This window comes from Maylandia zebra, linkage group LG12, assembly GCF_041146795.1.
Source record: "Maylandia zebra isolate NMK-2024a linkage group LG12, Mzebra_GT3a, whole genome shotgun sequence".
Lineage (NCBI taxonomy): Eukaryota > Metazoa > Chordata > Actinopteri > Cichliformes > Cichlidae > Maylandia > Maylandia zebra.
In genome coordinates, this window is record NC_135178.1 from 26,816,844 (window position 1) to 26,841,888 (window position 25,045).

The 25,045-nt window shown below is 41.0% G+C and overlaps 2 protein-coding genes across 2 annotated transcripts; both read right to left on the reverse strand.

Moving 5' to 3' along the window:
• Window positions 1–5,109: 5,109 nt before the first annotated feature.
• On the reverse strand, window positions 5,110–11,724 carry plpp1b (phospholipid phosphatase 1b). Its single transcript, XM_004547124.5, has 7 exons — window positions 11,610–11,724; window positions 11,235–11,422; window positions 8,822–8,973; window positions 8,442–8,722; window positions 6,356–6,413; window positions 6,086–6,262; window positions 5,110–5,998 (listed from the first exon to the last, which is right to left on the reverse strand). The coding sequence occupies exons 1-7, from the start codon at window positions 11,633–11,635 to the stop codon at window positions 5,873–5,875; spliced, it is 1,008 nt and encodes a 335-aa protein (XP_004547181.1). The 5' UTR covers window positions 11,636–11,724; the 3' UTR covers window positions 5,110–5,872.
• A 3,488-nt stretch (window positions 11,725–15,212) lies between these two features.
• csgalnact1b (chondroitin sulfate N-acetylgalactosaminyltransferase 1b) lies at window positions 15,213–24,192 on the reverse strand. Its single transcript, XM_004547123.2, has 10 exons — window positions 23,957–24,192; window positions 21,319–21,907; window positions 21,145–21,245; window positions 20,863–21,041; window positions 20,499–20,715; window positions 19,927–20,028; window positions 19,280–19,461; window positions 16,335–16,429; window positions 16,172–16,253; window positions 15,213–15,575 (listed from the first exon to the last, which is right to left on the reverse strand). Exons 2-10 carry the CDS (start codon window positions 21,679–21,681, stop codon window positions 15,307–15,309), a joined length of 1,590 nt encoding a protein of 529 aa, XP_004547180.2. The 5' UTR covers window positions 21,682–21,907; window positions 23,957–24,192; the 3' UTR covers window positions 15,213–15,306.
• Between the last annotated feature and the right edge of the window lie 853 nt (window positions 24,193–25,045).

A 25,045-nucleotide genomic window follows, 5' to 3' on the forward strand; every position in this document is an offset into this window, starting at 1 on the left:
TGTTTATGATGTAAATTAAAACAAATGCAATGATTCGTGTATCTCATAAACCAAATTTTATTCACTGTAAAATATGAAACTAGTGTTTAAACTAACACATTACTAACACATCTGAATAAAGTTGGGACACAAGGCTGAAAAAGTAAGTGAAGTAGAAGGAACATTTCACAGCTAATTAGGTTAACTGTTAGCAGGTCAGTACTACCTAGTGTAATACCCAGTATTATTGGGTATTTTAAAAAAAGCATCTTAGAGAGGAAGAGTGAAGACTTTTACTATCTCATCATTTACAATTACATCATTTAATATCATCAAAGGGCTCTGAGAATATGGAGAAATCTATGTAGGCAATGGACAAGTTCAAAAATCAGTGTTGGATGTCTGTGACCTTCAGGTGCTCAGACAGAACTGCATTAAAAAGCCATGATTCTGTCATGGAAATCACTGCATGGGCTCAGGAATCCTTCAAGAACTCAGTGTCTGTGAACACAGTTCTCCATGCCATCCACAAATGCAGGTTAAAGGTCTTCTGTACAAAGAAGTACCCATATTTGAACATCCAGAACACCACCATTTTTTCTGGGCCAAAGCCTATTTAAAATGGACTGAGGCAAACTGGAAAACTGATCAGGTGGAAAAAAATAAAATAAAATTCATTTTGGAAAACATGGACGCCACATCTAAACTGAAGCAACGAGTCACCATCCAGCTTATCAACTTTCCAAAAAACCTGCATCTCTGATGGTATCAGAGTGACCAGATATCCCTATTTATGTGTTAAAAAACAATTCAGTAAGATATGCCGTTTTAATTGTTAAGTTAGATATGGACAACTCTCAGCACTGTCCCACACAATTAGTGCTTTCCCCAATCGATGCTGAAAACTATGTACAGGTAGAGCAATATATGGACCCATCCAGATGATGTTGTTTTATTTGCATCTTTTACCAAGACAATGCTAAACTGCATACTCTAGCAGCAGGGCTTCACTGTAGAACTGTAGGCAGGCTTAACAGGCTAAACTGGTCTGCCTGCAGTCCCAGTATGTTATCAGTTGACAACATGTGATGCAGCATGAAACAAAAATATGACAAAGAACCCAGGACTGTTGAGCAGCTAGAATCCTGTGTCACACAGGAATGGGACAGCTTTCCTCTCCCAAAAGTCCAGCAGCTGGTCTTCTAAGTTTCCAGACATTTCTGGACTGTTGTTAAAAGAAGAGGTGATGCTATGAAGGGTAAACACAGTCCTGTCGCAACTTTTTTGAGACATGTTGCTGCCATCAAATTCAAAGTGGCCTTATTTTTCCTTTAAAATGTTACATTTTCTCAGTTTAAACATTTTTCTAGGTTCTATTGCAAATAAAATATGGGTTTATGATCCTCGAAAATCATTGCATTCTGTTTTTTATTTACATTTTATACAGCGTGCCACCATTTCTGGAAGTGAGTTAAATTTTGCAGCTGATCGGAAAGTTAAAAAGTGCTAACGTGAATACAAACTACCGCATACCATTTCTCATTCATAGATGTCTTTCCTGACATACCACTGCAAATCTACTGCTGATAAGCTGCCTTTTTCTCTTCCTCTCCTGAGCGGCTGTGTTTCTCTTCCACACTTCTCTGTTTGTCTCTTCTTATTAAACAGGAACAACATTGGACAAAAAGTACATTTTTTGCAATTAAGAACTTTGTTCTCTTTTGGTTACCACATCAAGAACCAAAGTTTATCACAACGTTGGCTCTCATTATTCCTTCATTTTCTGTAGTTTTTTTTTCTTAGCTTGTTTTTTTTCTTATCCACATAAATAAATTCTCCTGAATTTTTTAACTTACATAACATCATCTTTTTTTCACTGACCGCTCTTAAAAAGTTGCCATTTCACATTGTGCTCTGAGTCGCTTGTTCCTCCAACAGCATCACTGCCTGGCAAGATATAGTGAGACATGTGACAGAGAGTGAATGGAGATGCTTTCAATAAGCGCTATTGTTGATGTCAGTGTGACAAGAGAGATTAGGGTGACCAGATCTCAACAAACTAAATGTAGGACAAATCCAGTGTTTGTCTGAGACAAAGTGGGACATGTCAACAATGCTGGGCGGTAGACAAGTATATTTTATTTGAATGCAACTTTTCCATTACCATTGTAAAGGAAATATAATAAGAACAATAGGAAGCTGAAGTTTGGTCTCATGCAATAGTCTATCTCTAGTGACAGTCTTTGGGTTTCAGTAGGGATACATCCATTGCTTGGCATACCTTTTTTGAGCTATATCTAACAATTGTAGCAAGTTTTAGCCGAATATGACACACACATATTTTATCATTACTACATACTGCTGCATCCTTTTATGTGTCATAGTTTCCGTCATATTCACCATAATCTGCAAAGCTTGTGTCTTTTTGGTAACTTCCCTGATTGGCATAGCATTAGACAGGCTAACCTTAATTTGATTATAATAACAAGCTTTCCCTCCACATGCACTGGGAAAATAAAAATGCAGTTCTGTCCCAAATAAACATGGTCATCTGGTCATCTTAAAATAAATTTTAGGCAACCTAATTGGTCAAATGTGAAGCTTTTAATCACCAGATACACTTGAACTATCTATATATAATAGTATTACTACTATTACTACTTATTATCCTTTAGCAGTCCTACATGCCAAAACTGTGAAACACCAAATCATAGTCCACCTAGAAAGCAAAGTGTGTCTCCAGTGTGCACAAAGGAGCAGTGTGCCCCTAAATCAAATTTGCTCTGTGGGGTTAGGAGTTTAGTCAAACGAGCAACAATAGTCAGCTGTCTCTGAATTTTTCATATCATCACATTCCTCAAAACTGCCACCATGTGTATGTTACTGTTTATGAATATCCAAAATTATGTGGGAATTACCGAGTCTTTAACAGGAATTGAAACTGTACATTTGCACGTGAGGTGATTTTAGACATTCAGGAAGGAGGAAGTTTGTCTCTAAGTGGAAGTTAGAGACTGATCTTTGTACAAAATATAGTTATTAGACTGCATTAACAGCCTATGAGACTGATTTGAGGTCAGGTTAGTATGTAGGTTTGTTTATGTCATCTACCCATTCTGTCATACTTGGAAATGAAAGCTAATATAGACTTCTCCAACCAGCAGTGGTTATTCCATAACCCTGGCTGGTAGAGTTCCATGGTAGTTACTATATAACCAGAGACACTATCAGTGATCCTTTTAGAGAAACTTTGGTGTGAGTGACCTTTGGTGTGCTGGATCCACCACTTAGAGATTAAACAAGTTGACAGAGCTTTGTTCAAATTACTTTATTGGACCATTAGCAGCAGGTTTGTTTTTTTTATTTAAACTTTTTGTGATAATTTGTAGTCATAGAATTTATATTTTCAGATAACTAAGTTGCTTGGTTGCGCTGGGGGGCTAATGCATCTCAAACCTTCTGTTTGAGAGGGGAAGCAAGTGAGGAAAACAAAGCTGTCTATAAGGTAGAGATGCTAAAATGGCTCTTTTAGACAGGGGGTAAACACAGGGCAAGGAATAAAGATCAGTTTGAACTGTGAATCCTGCAAAGCTACTCAGTTACTTTTGGCTGCTTTCTTGTTTCCCTAACGGAGCACCACAGGAAATGGATCCACATGTTTGATTTGGCACAGATTTTATGTCACAACTCTTTCCTGACACAGCCCTGCCATGGGCTTGGGACTGGTATTAGAGTCACACCAGCTCGTGTCCACCTGAGGGTGGGTTTGTGTGTCCAACGGGTCTTGAACTGGAGTTCTTTCCATGCTCTGTGCAATATTTTTGGCTCATGTGCAATATCCTTGGTATGTGCAATATTTTGGTCCCAGTAGAACTACCATCTCCACCCTAAATGACCATAGCCCCTCCACCCTTATTTATTTATTATATTATATAACTGCCCTTGTATACAGACCCACAATGTTTCTGTTTCAATGTTTCTTACACATACACCATGTATATAGTTTCACTCACATAAATGTATACATATACATTGCTTTTTATTTTATTTTACTTATTTTTTTCCCCTTGTTGTATATTGGTTTCTCTAATTCTTACTTTTGCACCTTTGTGGTCCTGCTACCCAATTTCGCTGTGCAAGAAACTGCACAATGAGAATAAAAGGCTCTAAGTCTCTTTTGCATGTAAGGTAAATGTGTTAACCACCACACAGAGTGTGTTAATACGTTAAAACTCCAGTTAGCCACAACTCTTTTGTGTAATTTGATAATTAACTAATAATTTACTAGTCTAGTCTATAACTAATGGACGGGTGGAAGCACATTTTAATTTGTTGTCCACTTTGACCTTACTTCCAGCAGAGACCTCTCCTGCTTTCATCTTCATTTAGAAATGTTTTTAGTTCACCACAAAGAATCACAAATGTCCTTATGATGCAAACATACTGTAGCTGCTTTTGCATTGAGATTAAGATAATACTTTAACTATTTCTTTAACTATTAGCAAGTGCATAAATGAGGTGATTTACCCTATTTAGGATCACAAACCAAAATTAAACAACTTTAGTACATCTGAGCTGATTTTTGTGTGTTCTACTGCTATTACTGAGTGCTAAAGAACTAGCTAGCATGCAGGTAATTAAATCAGGTTGATGGGATTTCAACTCTAAAGAACATTCTTACCTCAGTCATTTGCAACCACGGGTGACAAATGTGTAGTGATAGTCTGCCTGTTAGCATGCTTACTGGTGCTTACCCTATATATATCCACATATCCATAACATCACTTGGAAAACAAGTATCCTTTGATAAAATCCTCTACATTTGCATACTTGCGGTTTAAAAGGTCACCTAAACTAAATGACAAGCCAAGCCAGTGTTTTGTATTAATAACTTTTAGGTTTTAGTGCAGATTCAAATTTTCCAAATCATCATCACTCTATTCCTTCCCTCTTTTTCAGTCCTTTTATTTTCCCACGACATTAAATTAGCTACTCTGCAGCAGCAAATTAGTCTAGTTTTGTAAAATAAATAAATAAATTCCCAAGTCACTAGTTACTTGCATTATATCTACTCTGTATTTTTGAATAGATAAGGCATAAAAGGATTAGCTTATTTTCTTTGATTCAAAGTAGCAAAATGACATTTTCTTTATTATTTGTCTCATTTCTTCCCAGTATTGGAAACGGTACTTTTAAAAGCTTAAATGTGGACAGAAACATAGCAATTTATACAATCTATAAAAGAAACCAAAAAAAGTCAATAAACTGTATTTTACATAGATTAAATTATATCGGGGAAATTACTTAACAGCAGGTAGCAGCAAAACTCTAAGGCAAAAATAAACATAAGATGAGCACAAGATTTCTCAGTTCACTCTATTTTAAGGGCAGTCTTGGTTTTCTTATTCACAGGTTTCAGGCCGCTAAACGCCTGCTTGCAGTGCACACACAGACACTCTTTATATTCTGGGCAAAAGGAATTCCATTCATTCATGATGCATTAAACCAATACGCAAGAGTAACCACATTTCCAGAAGCTCACACTGTAAATTAAAACATAAAAATAACTTAAACTCAACATGCTGTGTTTTGTTTTACGGCTGCATAATAAACAGCATTATGTTGGATTTAACTAAAACTCGCCAGGAAGTCATGCTTCTTTTGCGATGCAAGTCTCATCCTCTGTAGTGCATTTTCTTCCTGTGACCAAAGTTTCATGGCTACACTAGGTAGCAGCTAAAGCCTGCAGGCTGTTGCAATGGCTACTGCATGGTGGCAAAACGTGTTCAAGACATGCACACAAAAAACGGACAACAATTTAAAATAAATTCTTCAGTTCCATGGATTTAAAGGATAGAGGTCCCCACACTGTATTGTCTGTTGGGCCTCATGTTCACTCAGTGCTGCCATAGTGGTTCCCATTGGAAGGGTTGTCCTGTAAACTGGCATGTGAGGCTTCTTCCTCCTGTGTCACCACTGGCTCCACTGGTTGTGAAAAGAAGTTTGCGACACAGAAAACCTGCAGGAAACGTGAGAAAGTTAGTACTCTAGTATTGTAACTGTACTAGAACTGTATTTAAAAAAAGAATAATAACATGAAACTTACTGTTAGAACAGCCACTATACCGCCCTGCAGAAGGCCAGCGAGCACATCACTCCAGTGATGTTTGTAATCGGACACCCGAGATAGACCCACATACACTGCAGTAGCAATCAGGAAAAACTGAATGGTGGGACGCAAAAGCCTCGCCCATTGTGACCTCAGCCGGGCTTGAATGTATAGCTACAGTAGCAAGAGAGCAAATACCAAAGATTTTAGTATCTCCTCTTTAACAAAGCAACAAATCAGTTTGTATTAAAGACAATATATACTTACAACAAGGAACAGCATGCAGTACATAGAGAAGGATGAATGACCAGAGTAGAAGGACAGTCTACAATAAATAAACGAGAAATTGAAATTTAGAAGAAGAAAAAGAAAAAAAAAAAAATCAGCCTTTTATGTTTAAGTCCTTCTGTCATAATCAGTGTCTAAAACTGTCCTGTTGTACACCATCCATCCATCTTCTTCCGCTTTATCCGGGGCCGGGTCGCGGGGGCAGCAGCCTAAGCAGAGAAGCCCAGACCTCCCTCTCCCCAGGCACCTCCTCCATCTTATCCGGGGGAACACCAAGGCCAGCCGAGAGATAATCTCTCCAGCGTGTCCTGGGTCTGTCCCAGGGCCTCCTCCCGGTGGGACATGCCCGGAACACCTCACACAGGAGGCATCCTTGTCAGATGCCCGAACCACCTCAGCTGGCTCCTTTCGATGTGGAGGAGCAGCGGCTCTACTCTGAGCCCCTCCCGGATGGCTGAGCTTCTCACCCCATCTCTAAGGGAGAGGCCAGCCACCCTTCGGAGGAAGCTCATTTCCGCCGCTTGTATCCGCGATCTCGTTCTTTCGGTCACAACATACAGCTCGTGGCCATAGGTGAGGGTATGGACGTAGATCGACCGGTAAATTGAGAACTTTGCTTTTACACTCAGCTCCCTCTTCACCATGACGGACCGGTGCAGCGTCTGCATTACTGCGGCCGCAGCACCAATCAGTCTGTCGATCTCCAGCTCCCTTCTCCCATCACTCGCAAACAAGACCCCGAGATACTTGAACTCCTCCACTTGGGGCAGGAACTCATCCCCGACCCGGAGTGGGCACTCCACCCTTTTCCGGCTGAGAACCATGGCCTCAGATTTGGAGGTGCTGATCCTCATTCCCGCTGCTTCAGACTCGGCTGCAAACCGTTCCAGTGCGAGCTGGAGGCCCTCACCCGATGAAGCCAACAGAACCACATCATCCGCAAAGAGCAGAGATGAGATTCTGAGGCCACCGAAGTGAAAGCCCTCCACTACTTGGCTGCGCCTAGAAATCCTGTCCATAAAAATTATGAACAGAATCGGTGACAAAGGGCAGCCCTGGCGGAGCCCATCACCCACCGGGAACGAGTCCGACTTATTGCCGGCAATGTGAACCAAGCTCTTGCAACGGTTGTACAGGGATCGAATGGCCCGTAGCAATGGGCCAGACACCCCATACTCCCGCAGCACCTCCCACAGGACACCCCGAGGGACACGGTCGAATGCCTTCTCCAAGTCCACAAAATACATGTAGACTGGTTGGGCGAACTCCCATGCACCCTCAAGTACCCTTGAGAGGATAAAGAGCTGGTCCAGTGTTCCGCGACCAGGACGAAAACTGCATTGTTCCTCCTGTATCTGAGGTTCAACTAGCGGACGAACTGTCCTTTCCAGCACCCTGGCATAGACTTTCCCGGGGAGGCTGAGGAGTGTGATCCCCCTATATATATGACTCCTTTCTTATTGTTGGGGATTTTAATATTCATGTGTGCTGTCCAGATAAGCCTATGGTTAAAGACTTTTTGAATCTTACCGATTCTTTTAATTTAGTTCGATGTGTGTCTTCACCCACGCAACAGTGTGGCCACACTCTCAATCTGGTTTTAGCCCACTTATTGCCTGTTTTTAATCTGAAAGTCTCCGGCCACCAGACGCTCGCCCTCGGGCACCCTCCCCGGGCCTTTCAGTCCGCCAGGGCCTCCACTCCTGGGCAGGGTTTACCTGGGCAGGGTAAACTGTTCCCTCGATGTTTTTCTCATAAGGGTCGTCTGAATCGCTCTTTGTCTGGTCCCTCACCCAGGACCAATTTGCCATGGGAGACCCTACCAGGGGGCAAAAGCCCCCAGACAACATAGCCCCTGGGATCCCTGGGACACACAAACCCCTCGGTAGCGATTCACGGAGAGGCTGTTGTACACAGTAATTATTATTAATGTGGGTGTATTTCATATCTCACTTGTAAACAGCAAATGCTAAACAGTACAAAAAATTATAGGGCAAATGCACTGCAACAATCACACCACATTAAATCAAATAGGTTTCATTTGGTTTGTGCTCAGGATCTTTACCTGGCTTCATCCACCAGAAATTCATCCCCGCTGCAGGTGAAGTTCACGATGTATCCACCAGCTTTGCAGTTGATACGATCCCACACTGGGTTGCATACAGCCAGGAAGTTTGGCCTCAAACGACCAATGGAGTATTTGGCTATGTCCGTCAGAGACTGGCTGGCAGCAGCTCCAAACACGTAGCTCCCCACAGCTTTGTAAAGACATGAAATATACTTGGTCCCCAAAGACTGGTTCCTGACGCGTGACAGGTAAACAGAAAGGCACTCTCCACATACGATCTGAGGAAAAAGATCCAAAGTGGGGGGAAAAAATAGTCACACATGTTGACCAAAGGCAAAATAAGAGGCTTTGGTTGTAGAAGAATACTCCTGACTTACTACAATCAGTGTGAAGGGGATCATGACTCCTCCCAGCAGCTGGTAGGATATGGTGTCCTCTTTGAGCGGGTACCTGATGGACTCATCGTTACAGAAGAAACCCCGTTTGAAAGGGCTGTGTTTCGGGGTAAGGATAAAAAATGGAAGCCCAACTAAAAATAAAATGGAGCAAATGGAACAATTTCAGGTTTCAGCTCATCTTATGTCATTAATATTTGCAATGCTGCTGCTATACAATGCTTTAAAAAGTGTGATGATTCAGACACAGGAAACATGATCTGTCTGGATCACACAGAAAATCTTTCTTCTCAAAGAGACACTTTCAACACTTCTTCATTGTGAGATTTCCCTTTGTACTCCTCCCAAAAAGGGCATACTATTTCATAATTAACTGCCTGAGGCCTTGAATTACTGCAAAAACATTTTTTCAAAAAGTAACCAGGCAAATCTGTGAATATACAGCAGGAAGACAATTTTTATTGGCACGTAAGTCACATGTTTAGCGTTAAACACTGAACCCATCATGTTAATCTGTACAGAGAACACCATAACATATGAAATGTGCTCTGACTTGTGCCCTTCCCTTCCCCTGTGGCTTCTTTAGACATTACAAAACTGCACCATCTCTTGGCTAAACTGAAAACAGTATTGCAATAACAGGTATATTTCCAAACATGAAGACTGAGGAATCATTGGTATTAATGCTTTTAGGCTAAATGACCAAATATAGAGTCACTGAAGCACAAAGTAAATCGTTCTGAAATCCTGAATAAACTTGAACTTACTGTTCAGGACATATGAGGTATAATCGTGCAGAAATTTTAATTACGCAGATCAAACAATAAAATAAGGAACCAGTTCATTAACTAGTTTGTTCATTTTCTGTCTTCTTTGTTGACATCAGGTTGAAATCTGTTCAAAAGTACAGTACAGTTTAAAAGTGTACTGTTTTGTTTTCATTTTAGTTAGTTAGTACAAACATCTTAATCTTTGTCAGGGATTTATATGGTCCCCTGGCCATATGGTCCCCTGCTCAACCAGTCAGCTAAACTGGCATCCCCACCATCGTGAACTTTAGAGCTTAGCATGCTAAATTGGACCTGGAGAGTCTAAGAGTCTAAGCTCTTGGATTTTGGGAGAATTTTCACAGTTTGACATAAAGGTGAATTTGTCAGAAGCTCCACTTCACTCCAAGACTTGAGCAATGTGTCTACATACAGCTGATTGCTCCAGAGCAGCAGAATGACAAAACTTCTGCTTTTAAAGATAAACACTTAAAGCTCACACTTGCTGATGAGCAATTAATCAAGTGCATTTCACTAGCAGCACAAGGCCGCTACTTACCATCTTAATTCCTAGGAAGCAGCAAGGGTGTAGTTAGTTTTTCACAGGCCTGCATGTAGTCTAGATATATAAGACTATATATACACATGCACCTTATCGAAGTATGACCATAATACGCTATATGTTATTTCAGAGATGAACACTGTACATCTGTTTGTTTGATAACTGTAAAAAAAAAAAAAAAATTTTTAAAAATCTGTAATCAGTGCACAGAGTTGTTCAGTCCTACTTTTAACACAGCATTCAAATGCTGCTTATACAATGATGCATCCAGTATTGTTACTGTTTTGCATGGATACTTTTACAGCAGTACACCTTAAATGCAGGTATTAAACTCATTTCACGTAAATAAATGGATTTCAACATTTCTTTCAATTATAAGTTCTGTTTAAGAATTAAAAACAGGGTAAAAATCAGAGACTCAGTTTTTCCAGTCTGACTGGTGCCAGCTCCAAAACAAAACAAGCAATGAGATGTACGACTCAGCATTGCACAGTCAACCACAAGACCCTGACTAAGCAGTGAAGCAGGAGTGCCTTGTAATCACAGGGAAGGGCTTGAGTGTCTGCCTGTATCTGTCCTTATCAAACACGGCAACTATCAAACTGAAGTGAGTGTCCCAGATACAAGGTTCAAGGCTTTTACAGCTATCACTAAAACTCCAGTCATTGTCTTTTATTGCATGATTACCTCAACACTGTCAGATCCCTTTCGCAGACGTGCACCAGGCTCTGTGCTATGATTACATTTCAAACAGTGGGCTAAAAATACGGCTTTGCTCGGGAAACACAAACAGGGTGGGACGTTATCGCCCTTTTTCCATCTTCCTGCCAGGTTACCTAAACCTCAAGCCTTCCCATGAGCATTTACATAATATATATCCATACCATTTGAATAGATTTGCTTTGACATCAACTTTATCTAACGTCTCTCTGACAGATCACTCCTTTAAATTCAGTTTGATGTAAAAACAAATACTACGAAACAACTTTTTTGTTAGATATTGGTAGCCGATGAATAAACAGTTTAAAAGATGTCTTCAGGTTGGGACAGAATTTGATTTACATACCCAGGATAAGACACGCGATATCCAGCGCGATGAGAGGGATTCCCGTGGATTCAAACATGTTACTCCTTCTTGCTCTGGGGGTTTCTGCCTTTAGAATAAATGGACAGTCCCGACTGTCTCGGCTGCTGATCGGCCGTCGGCTACTTTTTGGAGTGACGAGATGCAGTCTATCTGCTGCACATGTCTCGCTACTCAGTCCAGAAAATTAAAACACACCAGGGTCATTATCCTGGAACTGCCAAAGAGCTTCTAAATCTACCGGGGAGGTAAAATATACTCTGGGAGTTTTTAAAAAAGGAAGAAGAAGAAGAAGACACTTAACTAAAGGCTAAATCTAATCTAAAAACACCACCACACACGTGACGAGCCTCTCACCCTTTGAGCTGCTCACAAACCATCATAACTCAGCGGGATTTCTTCTGCTCATAATACCCTCCAGCCCCCTATGAAATATTACCGGTGACGCTGTGTCACAAGCGCCTCTCTCCAGTTGTGATTAAAGATGCCTTCACTGACAGCTGGGAAAATATGCAATTTCGCTTGATCCGCCATTCAGGCCTACCGATACATAATAATCGAATTCGGCTATTTTAACGACAATTTAAGTGGATAATTAATCAGCACATAAATAATGTTTGTAATAATGTTCCTCCCCTCCTGTTTTTAGGAGTTTTTTGAGGGGCTTGAGACTTAAATCGCAACAAAAACCAATAGAGATGAAAGTTTGTTTAACCGGTTTTAGGGTTGTTTAATGCAAATCTGTACAGTTCCAACTGGTGACAGGTTATTTACTTAATTAACAGGATATCAAAATAAGTAAAAATATACAGACAGGCGCAAACAGACTAAAGTCCTGTTAAGTTAAGAAAACACCATGAGGAGTTTAGAATCTCTTTTTGCCCTTGGAAACATTTTGTTGAATTTCCGAAGGATGCCTGAAGGCAGCACTCAACGTGGAAGCGGTAATAGGAATCTTAGACCTATGGCGTGCCTGTGCTCTCTGCGCCAGTCATGGGCCGATACAGAGCTGCTCCTCCCTCAGGAGCTGTAATGAGGTTTCAACGCCACTGCTATTAATAGGAGAGAGCTTCCGTGGGCCTAATCGGTCAAACATATTGATCTGATGCAGCAGGGTTTATCCTAGTATTCCTCCTCTGTGCGTTTAAGGGTCTGTGAGTTGAATCACCCTACTTCTCCCTTGATTTGCGATCTCAGTAAATCCTTTTCCTGGTGAATTCATCGTTTCGGTCCTTAGTTTTAAGTATTCTTTACTACAGCATGATGTTCATTTCTTAAATTGTGGTTCCAAGAAGAGTAAAACTGATCAGATTATGGTTTCATGAACCAGCAGGTGACCCTGCTGCTTCAGGGAGCTTCCTCGGGTTGAGTATGTGTAGCAAGCATTTGAAAGAGAACCAAAGCACATTTCCTGTTGGATCAAAACATGGGAAATACTTCTTCCTCGAACATACAGTGTTGTACTGTTTGCCTTGTTTAGTGTTTTGGGGTTTTCCTGGAAAACTGCAGGGAGCTTTAGGGATAGTTTTTGCCTCTTCATTTCCCTTACTCACTTTCAGGAGTTGCCGATCCAGCCCCAAATAAAAGTTTTGTCAAAAAGGACAGTTTTTGTCATGGTCCTGGGCCATGTTGGCCCAGTGTTCTTAGTTTTCTTGTATGTTTGTATTTTGTTCCTTATTTAGGCCATGTTTTCTGAGTTGCCCTGTTGTGTTGTTCCCTAAGTGTTTTCCCTTCATGGCTTTTACCCCTGTGTGCCCCTCTGTGTATCTGTGAGCCCTCGTCTCTCCTTATGTTTTATTCCATGTTTCCCCTGCCCATTATGTCCAAGTTCTCCCCGTGCTCTCTCCCCCCCCCCCCCCCCCGTGTGCCCTGTGTGCCCTGTGTGCCCTGTGTATTTATGAGCCCTCGTCTCCCTTTGTGGTTGTTTCATGTTTCCCCAGCCCGTTATGTCTGTGTTTTCCCCGTGCTCTCTCTCCTCCTGTCTGAACCTCTGTGCACTTCCTGTTTACTTTGTGACTCTCACGCCCGTACATGTCATGTTCAGTTCACCCCGCCCTGTCTCGTTATGATTATCAGTGTCACCTGTGTTCCCCGTGTGTTCAAACTTTCCTCGTTTACCCTCTGTGTATTTCTGTCTGCGTCTCCCTCTGTTCGGCGTGACGTCGTCCCTCATGCTGTGTGTGGATCTCCCTGTGAGTTCTTAGTTTATGGTTTCCCAGTTTAGTCTAGTTTGTATGTTTGTTCTACCAGCAAATAAAGCTGTGTTTTGAGTTCACCTCCCCGAGTCTGTGAGTCCTGCATTTTGGGTCCAACTCCTGCCTGCCGCACAGCGATTCATGACAGTTTTAAGCCTAAACTTAAAAGTAGAGGCGATTTCTGTCTCCTGAATCCAAACTAGAAGCGGGATATGGGAGAGGGGTCTGAAAGCGGAATGCTCTGCCTCAGGCTCTACTTTTAAATACTCTAGGAGCCACAAGCAAGCCTGCAGTGTGAGAGCAAAGTGCTCTAATTGGATGATGCGGTCATTAAGATAAGATGCAGCCTGATTAATCAAGATCTGGTATGTGATGAGAAGGATTTTAAATTTGAACATGGATTTAACGGGGAGCCAATGAAGAGAGGAGAAATATGCTCTCTCTTTCTAGTCCCTGTCAGTACTCTTACTGCAGCATTTTGGATTAACTGAAGGCTTTTTGGGGAGTTTTAGGACATCCTGATAATGATGAATTACAGTAGTCCAGCCAAGAAGTAATAAATGGATGAACTAGTTTTTCAGTGTCATTCTGAAACAGGGTGTTTCTCATTGTTACTGATTAAATGCAGAGCGTCGTGAAAAAGGTAAGTGAAACTGCAGAAAACCCTTATAAATGTTTATAAACCTTTCCCCCAACAAATAGGGAAGTTTAGCTAAACAGAGCAGAACAGGTCTGACAGTTTTCCCATGGTTCATCTTTTAAGATCACGTGAAGTTCACACTGACCAGCAATACTCCTGCAACCACACAAAATAGAATGCTGTTCAGCTATGGCAATAAGGTGTGGCAAATGAGGACCAGAGAGAGAGCAGATCTGTTTCATGAACAGGCCACAGAGATCAGTGGTTATAGCACCAGGGCCTTTGGATCTGACCATAATCAAATGGGGCCATAACTGGATATGACCGCAGTCTGCAGTATGAATTTCTTTCATAGACTTCATCGATTCTCATATTTGTTTTGGGGGGTTTTCTCCCTCAGTCAGGTTAAGTTGCCTATAATTTATCTTAATACTATTTGTGATATATTTCATGTTTTGGTTTCCCTGTTTTGCAAAACATTGGATAAAATAAAATGTTTTGATCTGTTAATCCTGTTTAACTAGCAAAACTCTTAATTACAAACCCTGTTTTTCCTTTTTTTTCTTTCCTTTAAGATGGTTAAGTAAGAAAGATCAGAAGAAAGTGGCAAAGCACCTTAAAGTTGTTTGCCAAACTCAAAAAATCGAGGAAAAAAAAAGATGAGGAGAAAAATGAAATATTTCAAACAAAGACACAGTTAATGCTGGCAGTTCAGCTTGTGCTAGGCAGCAGTTTAGGTCACTGGTTGAGCAGGTGCCTGTATGCCATAGAGTGGGCTGGGTCTGACCAGCACCCATATCCTGTGTGTCTTCCCCAGCGCTCTCCTGTCTACGCTTCACTGCTGAACTGTCAAATAATTCTGAAAAGCCCAAAAATAAATCTTAAGAGAGAGTCTATAGAAGTGTTTTATTGGTAATAATAATAATTTAAAAATATATATATATTTGCTTTAAAAAACTCAAATGAAACATGTGATTCAGGTTCTTTGTCCTTTCAACAAACAGATGCTTTTTGTCATCGCGTCTTTTGCTGAAGAAACTTACAGTAACCACGCCGAAAGAAACTTATTAGATAAGGAAAAAACACACAGGAGACAAGCAGATAAGATGTCTCAGTTTTATCAACACAAAACATAACATGAATCTCATCACAAAACATCCTCTTTATCAGTGAATTATAATGTTTTTATTATATAAACTAACTTCTCTCATGAAGTTCCTCATTTCATCTGTTTCTGAGCGTGAACCTGAATCTCTTGTTTGGAGAAGAGCTCCCCCAGCTGGCTGTGCGAAGCTTCGCTCATGGCTTTTGTCTGCATACACATCTTGTACTTGTCTGGAGGAAGCTCATCTGCACAGCTCTTCTCGTGCCACAAATGGAAAAGGCTGCGAGTTGGAAAGCGAATCACCATCAGCTTACTGTGAAGGTACTTCCTGTACAGGTGCACGTCCTCCAGGCCCCAACCTTTGATGCTGCGATCAAAACCACCTGACAGGAGATAAAATCCCAAGGCTGGATTAAATCAAGAAGTTGCTATTAATTTGACTTCTACTGCCCATGACTGTCGTTTTTTAACAGCCCAATCAACCAAAATTTAAAGCAGATCTGAAGCTGACTGGTCAATTAACTGGTTAATCAGGTAAAGTTCAGTTTTGATTATGTTAACATAAATGAAAAGCAGTTAAGCTCCTCAGCAGATTATATGTATAAGAAATATCTAACCTAAAATATTGAACCCGTTTTTCTAACATTCTATAAAAGTGAACTTGACATTTTTACTATATTACTATGTAAAAATCTCTGGTTTGCTATCTTGTAATGCTCCACTGCCTGAGGCTACCAAATCAAAGTCATTTGGCAGTAAAAAGGAAACAATTCTAACTTTTAAATAAATAACTAAAAGATAAAAATTAACAATTAACATATTTAAAAGAAAAACATTTTGCAGGGGTTTCTTGTGAATAAATTCGAGGGGTTTTGTTAACCCTGAACTTTAGGTTTTTTTTAAAGGCTTATGTTTAGTTGAGCAGTAACATTTAACTTTATTGTGTTCCTTCACATGAAATTAATATATCTGTCTTTACCTATGTTGATGAAATCAGACCTGTACTGGCATGTCATGCCGAACCCAAAGTCACGCCAGAATCCACTCTCCTTCCTTATCACCTGAGGGAAGAGGAGCAGCCAGAAATCACCTCTGGATGACATTTGCTGTAACTGAGCTGTTTGTGTGTTGTATTAACCTACCAGCTGCTGCTGAAGTGAAGGCAAGAGCGTCTGATTTCTGTAGATGATAGATGGGTTGTACTGGCTGAAGAGCACTGGGTAGTACACTCTCTTACCTACAAGAACAGTTTAAACAGACACACTGAATCCTGTGACAGGTTATTTTAAAACATTTAGTCATTTAATGTGCATTTTATATAGCATAGAGTATAACAAAAGTATGTAATCTAATTTAAATAAGCTCATATAAATATTACTTTGAACTCAAACAATGAATTTCCTGCACTCTGTATGGAAATAAATAAACCCCCACAACAAAGTTCAAGAAGATGGTTTTTCTTGAAGCAGCTCATAATCTTAAAACTGACCATCTGTAAAGAGATAATTAAGTAATCCTAATTATATAACAATCTTTTCGAAATGTGATCTGCTTTAATAATTGTAATATAGTAGTAATAGTAATATTACAAAGAATAGAATATTTCTTAGTAATCTGATTGTGCAGCCTTTTACCATCCATCACCAAACATGTCACACTTCTACAAACAAAAAACAGGAAGTGTAAAACACTAATAAAACAATGATTTTAATATTTCACCTAATGATTCAAGCTGTAGCATGCACATTTTCTATTTTTAACACTTGGTGACCGGTGGGTCTCTCTCACTCTCGGTTTTTTGCTGTAAAAAAAAAAACTTTGGCAGTGAGGGGAGAGATGGATTTTTCTTTACTGGCAGCAACAGAGGGTTTCATTGGAGTGAAAAGAATAGAACTGTGTGGTTGGTATGGGAAGCGATAACCAGCAAGCCTGAACAAAGAAATGAAAGAACACAATTTCCAGAGAATCACACTTCAGTGCTATAATAAGAGACTGCTAACAAACTTCCAGAAATATCAGAAATGCCACAAAGACTGAGACAAAATCTAAAAAGTTTCATATTTCTCAAAGCAGACACGAGTTCTGTTACCCCCCAAAATGACAGTAATGACTATTCATCAGTCATTTATTTACTAAAAGTTAACACCCGTATAAGCTGACTGTTACTTACACGGTGGATAAAAAAAATGAAATTTTGCCAGCAGAGCTTATGAATCTCCAAAGGTCAACGTTTGTAAATCTTGTCCTTATTAGCCAAATCGATGAACAAAAAAATTTTTTATCTAAAAAACTTTAGATATGGGGTGATCGTGGCTCAAGAGTTGGGAGTTCGCCTTGTAATTGGAAGGTTGCCGGTTCGAGCCCCGGCTTGGACATTCTCGGTCGTTGTGTCCTTGGGCAAGACACTTCACCCGTTGCCTACTGGTGGTGGTCAGAGGGCCCGGTGGCGCCAGTGTCCGGTAGCCTCGCCTCTATCAGTGCGCCCTAGGGTGGCTGTGGCTACAATGTACTGTAGCTTACCATCACCAGTGTGTGAATGGGTGGATGACTGAATGTGTAAAGCTCTTTGGGGTCCTTAGGGACTAGTAAAGCGCTATACAAATACAGGCCATTTACCATTTTTTTAAATTTCAAACCTATTTACCTTAACCTGTTTATTGCCTCTTCTTGTTTGATAGCTGTGCCCATGTGATTTTTCAGAACAGACAGTGCAGACACCTGTAGCATGCTAGCTCTGGCAGATGCCTGTTCAGTGGAGCTGGGCCATAATTTATGAGGCCAGGACCGTGCTGCTCGTTGCATAGCAGCAAGAGCAGATGTGACACTGAGTCTCCATCAGCTAATAATCACACACCACGAGGTGTTAAAGATACTGATAGAAATTAGAATTTAATGTTGTTGGCTGACACAGTACAGTGGCAGTTTATTTTTTTGCATTCAGCCACAATAATCTACCTATATTCTATCCAAAAATGCAAGATATTCTTTCTACCTGCTCAACAGAGCAAATTATTTAAGTGTCACATGGCGCAGGTAAGCTTTTTGGAGACCACCCAAAAACCTAGTTGAACAGAAATTTGCTAACAGTGGCAAAAAGTGTCCCAGTAAGACTAAAAATGAAGCTCATGCATAAGTTCAATAAGGAGGATCTGTAATCACTCATCTGCTGGCTTTCCTGGGCGTTAGGCCCCGTGTCTCTGTGTCTTTAGATCACTACCACTTTCCCACACTGTCAGGCTCAATACTGACATCATTACTCATTACTCCAGTCCAGTCATCTTCTTGTTCATCTTCTTTGAGTCGATCAGCCTCTACTCTCCGTGGCTTAAATCTCTGCTCACTGCTATCATCCCCGCCAGACTCTCATGCAACCCACCTCCTCCCCATCTCCACCTCACAGACACCTCAGTCAGAGCTCCATTCAAGCCTCAGTCTTAATTTTCACCACCTGTGCTAAATCCTAGCACTGCTGGGATTCTGTGAGATGATGTGAGAGACCTGATTCTTAGATGATGGGTCATCTAAGTCTAATCACCAAATACTTTAATTAATTTCTCTATCTTAGTAAATCATGTTCACTTCTGCAAAGGGATCTCTCCTTACTGAACTGTGGGGCAATTTTGAAACCACAAAGATAGTCAAAGAAGTGTTAAGTTTCAAGGGGAAATTCATTTTTAAATATTAATTGGGTCAGTAAACCTTTTACCAGATTTGACTTGTGATTCTATACATGCAGTTTTCTAAGTGGAGCTAAATAAGTGCCTCGAGGCATTTCAAGGTGACTGTCGGGTGACAGGTCTTCCCGTTTGCATAAAAATCAGTGTAACCATTGTAAGTAGAACCTGTGGTTTACCTTATATGAGAACTTACTACTCTGTCCTTGAAAATGTTTAACAGTTTATATTGCATGTTGATGACTTTACAGACCAGCTCAAAGGAAAGCGCTCACCTTCAGCCTGAGATCTAATCAACCACAATATTTAATAACACCCACGGAACTGATTTTATCTGCTCCATCAGCTGTAGTTTCTCATTAAGCTATTTTATTCATGATTGCAGGAACCACTTGGGGGGTCGGGACTCTCACCAGGTTCTGCATTGAGACGACAGGAAGTTAAGAAATCAGCTGTAAAGTGAATGTCAACATCACAGAAGAAGAGCAGAATGTTCTGGCTGCGCCTCCAAGCCCTGGCACCCACGTCTAAGCCCCGGCCGCGAGAAAACTCCTCATTCAGCTGGATCAACGTGAAGCTCCTGAACCGAGTCTCTCTGAGGGGAAAGACGGAAAAAGAAAACAGGAGGACTTTCGTGGATGTTTGATTAGTCTTAATATTTCTGCAGCCTGCGGATATATATGTACAAGCTGTGATGATAACACCACAATAGCCTGCACAGCCACAGCATGTGTGTATCCCTGGAGGTGCAGAAGCCTCACAGGACTTATTTTTGTTTGCCTGCAGCCGTTAAACACTCGTGCCCGAGCACAGACACATTTCTTAAGACTGAAGAGACAACGGGAGTTTAATATTTTTCTTGCAAGTGCACATTATCATGAGAGTCATAGATCTGTAGAGTCTCGTCACAATTTCACTATAACTGATTGATGCAAAAATCTCCAACTCCTGCAAATTTAAGTGTTATAGACAACTCTGGACTAATCTGCAAGCGATCAGTATTAGAGATGAGATATTAGAAATTAGATGATGAGTGAACTATGAAATGGTTTGTACATACCTAGTGGTCTGGTCCAGCACAGCTTTTACCTCGTCTATCTGATCTCGACCAAAGTAGACCACGGTGAGATGAACCCTGCCGTCCTGCTGGATGCATACCTCTCTAAATGAAACAGACATATGAACAAATGTGGGAAAATTTCAATGAAACTGAGCTGAAAATGACCTTTTTTAAAATTAGGGCCATCTTTAAATCTGTGCATTGTCTCCTTACTAAGAGGCAATGAGTTTTATTGGTTTCCAGATGTATCTCCAGATGTCTGTGCTGGGATCAGATGTACAGCAAAAATCTCCCCACTGTGGGTAGCTGTGGGGCTGTGAGGCCAGGGCAAACCCACACTTATTCCACGTGGACCCCAAGTTGGTGTCTAAACACAAGCCCCACAGCAGTTTTGCCCTTTGGGGCCCTTATATAGGTTTTCTATGGCCAAGCCCACTGTGGCCCTGGAGCCAGCATGAAATATGGAGCAACTCCTCACCACATTTCCGAGCAGTACTGGGGTCTTTCCACTGTGGCCCCATGTGGAGTATGTTTACTGGGTGCCTGTTTGTTAATTTACTTCTAAATGTTACCTGAAGTTTTTGATGAATTGTTTGAATGTGTCCACCCTCTTGGACAGAGGTACGATGATGTTGATGATGATGTTTTGCGTGTTCACAATTTCGCTCTTCACTTTCATCACGGGGCCAAAAGGCCTGAAGAGTACAAGCTGCGTGAAGTCCTGTGGACTGTCACCTTTAAACGTCAGCTCGTAAATGCTTCCTCTGTCCCGCTCTGTGCGAGTCAGCCCTGCGATGGAGAAGAAAGCATCATGATATGCATTCTGTTTTATTGGGCCACTAGTTTCCTACAATTTCTTAGCTCTCTGCAAACAAATTAATGCAGTGTATGAATCTGTGTGTACAACATGAATGAATAACCTGAGGTCTTTTTCACCTTGGATAAAGTCTGAAGGGGAGAATGTGTGTTTTCTCCTGATGTTGTCAGTGTGATGCTTGGGTCCATTCAGGACATGCAGAGCTGTTTCCACAGTCCCTATCAGCTCATCTCTGCGGTCTTTTCTCACAGGCCTCTCCGCTGGATGCCTGGTCAGCCCTGTTTCCAGCTGGTACACACTGGATGAAAAAACAAAACCCCACTTAACAGCCAACATAAGGTAAAATTTAAGTGCTACACAGCACTCCTGGGGGGCTCCTACTGCGCCGCTGTCCCACTTACCTCTGCAGGGTGAAAGTGTCAAAAGGAATTAGTGCATATTCGCTGGGCAGCTTCACACCTGAGTTCACCTCTGCCTGGTTCAGTTGGGAGCGGAAGAACTCCTGGAGGACATCATGTAGCATTTACTACTACAGCTATAATGTCACACAAAATGTATTTATTTTCTTGTCCTACCTTCAGATCAGACTGCGTTGGGGTTTTGTGCAGGCTCTCCAAACCCTGAGGTAGGATCCCTTTGATTTTAGCTTTATCCAGGGACTCCTGAAGCTGCTGCGTCCTCTCCTGCAGAGCTTCCTTCAGCTGGGCTATTTGCTTTGTCAGGCTGTTGATATAATGTCTGTGAGAGTCTTCCCTCTCCTGCAGTAAAGCCATGTACCTCTCCTTACTGGTGGCACTTCCAGCCCATGGCAAAGACTGCTGGCTGCCGTGAGATACAGGTTTGCAGGCCAGGAGATACAGCAGCAGCACGCAACAGCAGAGGGTCAGCACAATGAGGCCAACACGGGCCACCAGGGCCATCAGCCACCGTTTGAACATGGTGGATTGTCTTTTAAGGAAATCCTAAACACTTAAGGCTAAAGATGCATCTAGGAAAAGACAAGTGACCCATTGTTCCTAAAGATAAATTAAAACATGTGGCTTTTAGTCCTCCGCTTTTCTTGTGATGTCCCCTTCTTTCATATCCTCAGATAGCATCTTGGCATGTGGTTTGGATGGTCATTTGTTTTCAACAAATCTGTTTGTCTTGAAGTGCTGAAAATCACTACAATGAAAAATATACCACTTTAAGTTGTTGTTCTCAATCACTTAGGCTATTTAGAGTAACAGGAGGTAGACCTAGAGATGGCAAAGTTGAAAATGATAGGATTTTTACTGGGAGTGATCAGAATCGACAGGATTACAAATGAGCATATCAGAGGATCAGCTCAGGTTGAGCGTTTTGGAGGCGAAGTTAGAGAAGCAAAGCTGAGATGGACTGGATATGTACAGAGGAGGAAAAGGGGATATGTTGGATAAAGGATGTTGAAGACGGAGCTGCCAGGTCGGAGGAAAAAAGGAAGATCACAGAAAAGTTTCATAGATGTAGTGAAATAGGACGTGCAGATGGCTGGTGTGACAGAGGAAGATGCTATAGACGGGGTTAGATACAGGCAGATGACCTGCTGTGATGACCTCTGATTGGGCCAGTCAAAAGAAGAAGAGGTACATGAACCTTCATTAGTGGTTGTACAAAGGTTCCAGTATCTTCCTACAGAAATCTGTCTGTGTGTTTGCTTCTTTGGCCATTAACTCATCTAGTCCCATCTACTTGATCAGAACTTGAACAGTTAAAGTTGGCACACAAGTACATCTTAACCCTCTGACGGCCCTTAACGATATGAAATGTTATGATGCCATCATATTACCTTGCAACCACCTAGCCATGGGATAAAATTACCTGTCTTTTACCTTTATGCACCTACAACTCATGAAAACATCTTATCATCTTAATTTAATGGCCAGCACCACAAAAAGGCCAAACAACACTGTAACATGGCCATGTACAAGTTTCATCTACAGCTGCAATCACAGTTCTGTGAAGCAGTGCTAGGAGTTAACTAACATTCAAAGGCCAACATGCTGACTGACGTGTAACACCATATAAAGTACAACTAATGCTAGGGAAGGGGAAAATACTAGTTTTAAGATAAGCTGAAGTTCACCAAAGTTAATGCAGCTGGATACGAAGGCCAACGGCAGCCTGAAACATGCAGCAACAAATCCTCAAACAAAGTTGCCATCAGAAAATGCTGGAAAAAACAATCCTCCTAATGACCTTTGACGTCTAAGGGGATTGTTGAAGGTTGAAGTGTCTTATAAAATAAGATGTATTTTATGTAAATATGATGTATTTTATACCCCTAGCCTAGAGTTGGTTAGAGGTATAAAGAAAATCTGTACGTGTAAAACATCAAAGCAAACACAGATCTAAGGACGCAGATTGTGTACCTCTGGACAAACCTGTGCCAGCAGCAGATAAAGTAGACAAAAAACAAGTCGATAGATAGAAAAAAAAAATTTTAAAAAAAGAAAAAGCACCAAAAGAAACTGAGATAAAATCATGAAGGAAAACCTTGATGCTTTTATCTTCAGTGCGAGTTTTTGTTACTAGTCCACAGCACGTGGCCTCGTTTCATTGCTGTTGGACTGCTGGTTAGATTTAGTTTGGTTGCTGTAAAACGCACAGAAAGAGAAATACTCTGACCTGACTGCCACAACCCCCGAAAGTGGGAAGTGACAGAAACAAGCATTTCTCTGTGTTTCTCTCCACCCTGTGTGTGTGTGTGTGTGTGTGTGTGTGTGTGTGTGTGTGTGTGTGTGTGTGTGTGTGTGTGTGTGTGTGTGCGCGCGCGCTGCCATAATCAGTTTATTCACAGCACAGTCGGCTCTTTATAACTCAGGTAGAAGCTGATTTTATGAAAGACACTTATGTTTGCACGTCCATCCAGGCGCTATGTGTTAACATACATGTAGGTATGAGATCATAATATGTTGACCTTTAGAAACTGTGTATATATAAGTGATTGCAAGTTAAAAAGTTTACTATCTCACTTCCATTTAAAATCAGTATTACAGTCATGCCTTTAATCTCTCTCTCTTAATGCTCCTATTAAAGTCTTTCATCTGTTTCACATAAAGCTTTCATCCACTTTCCGGCAGTAAATAAATCATCACATTTATAACTAAAACATTGAAATGTGACCTCAAAGCAAAGTTTTCACTATAAATCTGCAATTAAAGACAAAGAAAAAGATGAAAGAAATGCACTCACCTTCTGCTGAAGGGAAGTTATGATAGGGCATCCATTGTCCTAAACAGCTTGTCTCCTTTACTTTAAAAATGTGTGGAGACATTAAAACATCTCCCTGCCCTATCAAAAAAAGAGGACTGAAGTGCCTTCACAACTGAACTGAGGACGTCCTCTCTCCGTTCCTCTTTCCTCGTAGTCTCCACCTTTTTCCAGCACCTCCTTCTCTCTTTTTCTCTTCCTGCCTTTTCCCTTTTATTACCTTTCATACTTCTACTTGCCCTACAAGATCTCACACCATCTGCCTTCATCCTTAATTCCCTTTCAGTTCTTCCCAGGCTCCGCTCCACCCTTAAGACTACTTAGAAGGCAAACAGAGTAAAGAATGCCATTCAGACTTCGATGCTCTGCCACCTGCAAGCTGCTGTGAGGGAAGCAGCTAGGTACCCATCCGGTCCCACCATTAGGATGGGGTCTTGCACATTTAATGAGACACTGTACAGATGGTCCTTGTTTTCATTCAGCCGTCAACTCCTGAGGTCAGACTCCTTACTGCTCATAGATTTTCTTTCTAAGTGCAGTTACTTCAATTTGATATTTAAGTATTCTCTTTTTTCATCAATATTTTAAATAGTGTTTCTGAAATTTCCATTATTGTAATGTAAGTAAAATTAAACTCAGGCACAGAATAGATGGGATTTAGTTAGTCTTGTTACATTGTCTGATTCACTGCTTTTAATTCACCCGATCCAAAAACCTCTTCACCTGCTGTAGTCACACTTTTCTGGATTTTGAACTCTTGAAAAAAACTGTTAAACACACTTTTGTTCATACTTTTTCGGGTTTTTTTTTTTTGTTTTTGTCTTTTATCGTAAAGCAGTCTCATGGGTGCATACTCATGGAATATCAAGCAAATCATTCCATATAAACATATGTTGCCTGCTTCAGTGCATACTGCTTAGAATTAACTGAAATTTGCTTTGTACTGAGTTTTGAACATCTTGGAGTCTCGGAGACAGAGTCAAAGTCTAAAAAAGATTCAGGAAAAACTATCTGCATGGCTAGATGTCACTGCAAGCTGGTGAGAAACATAAATTGGTTGTTATTTGTGCT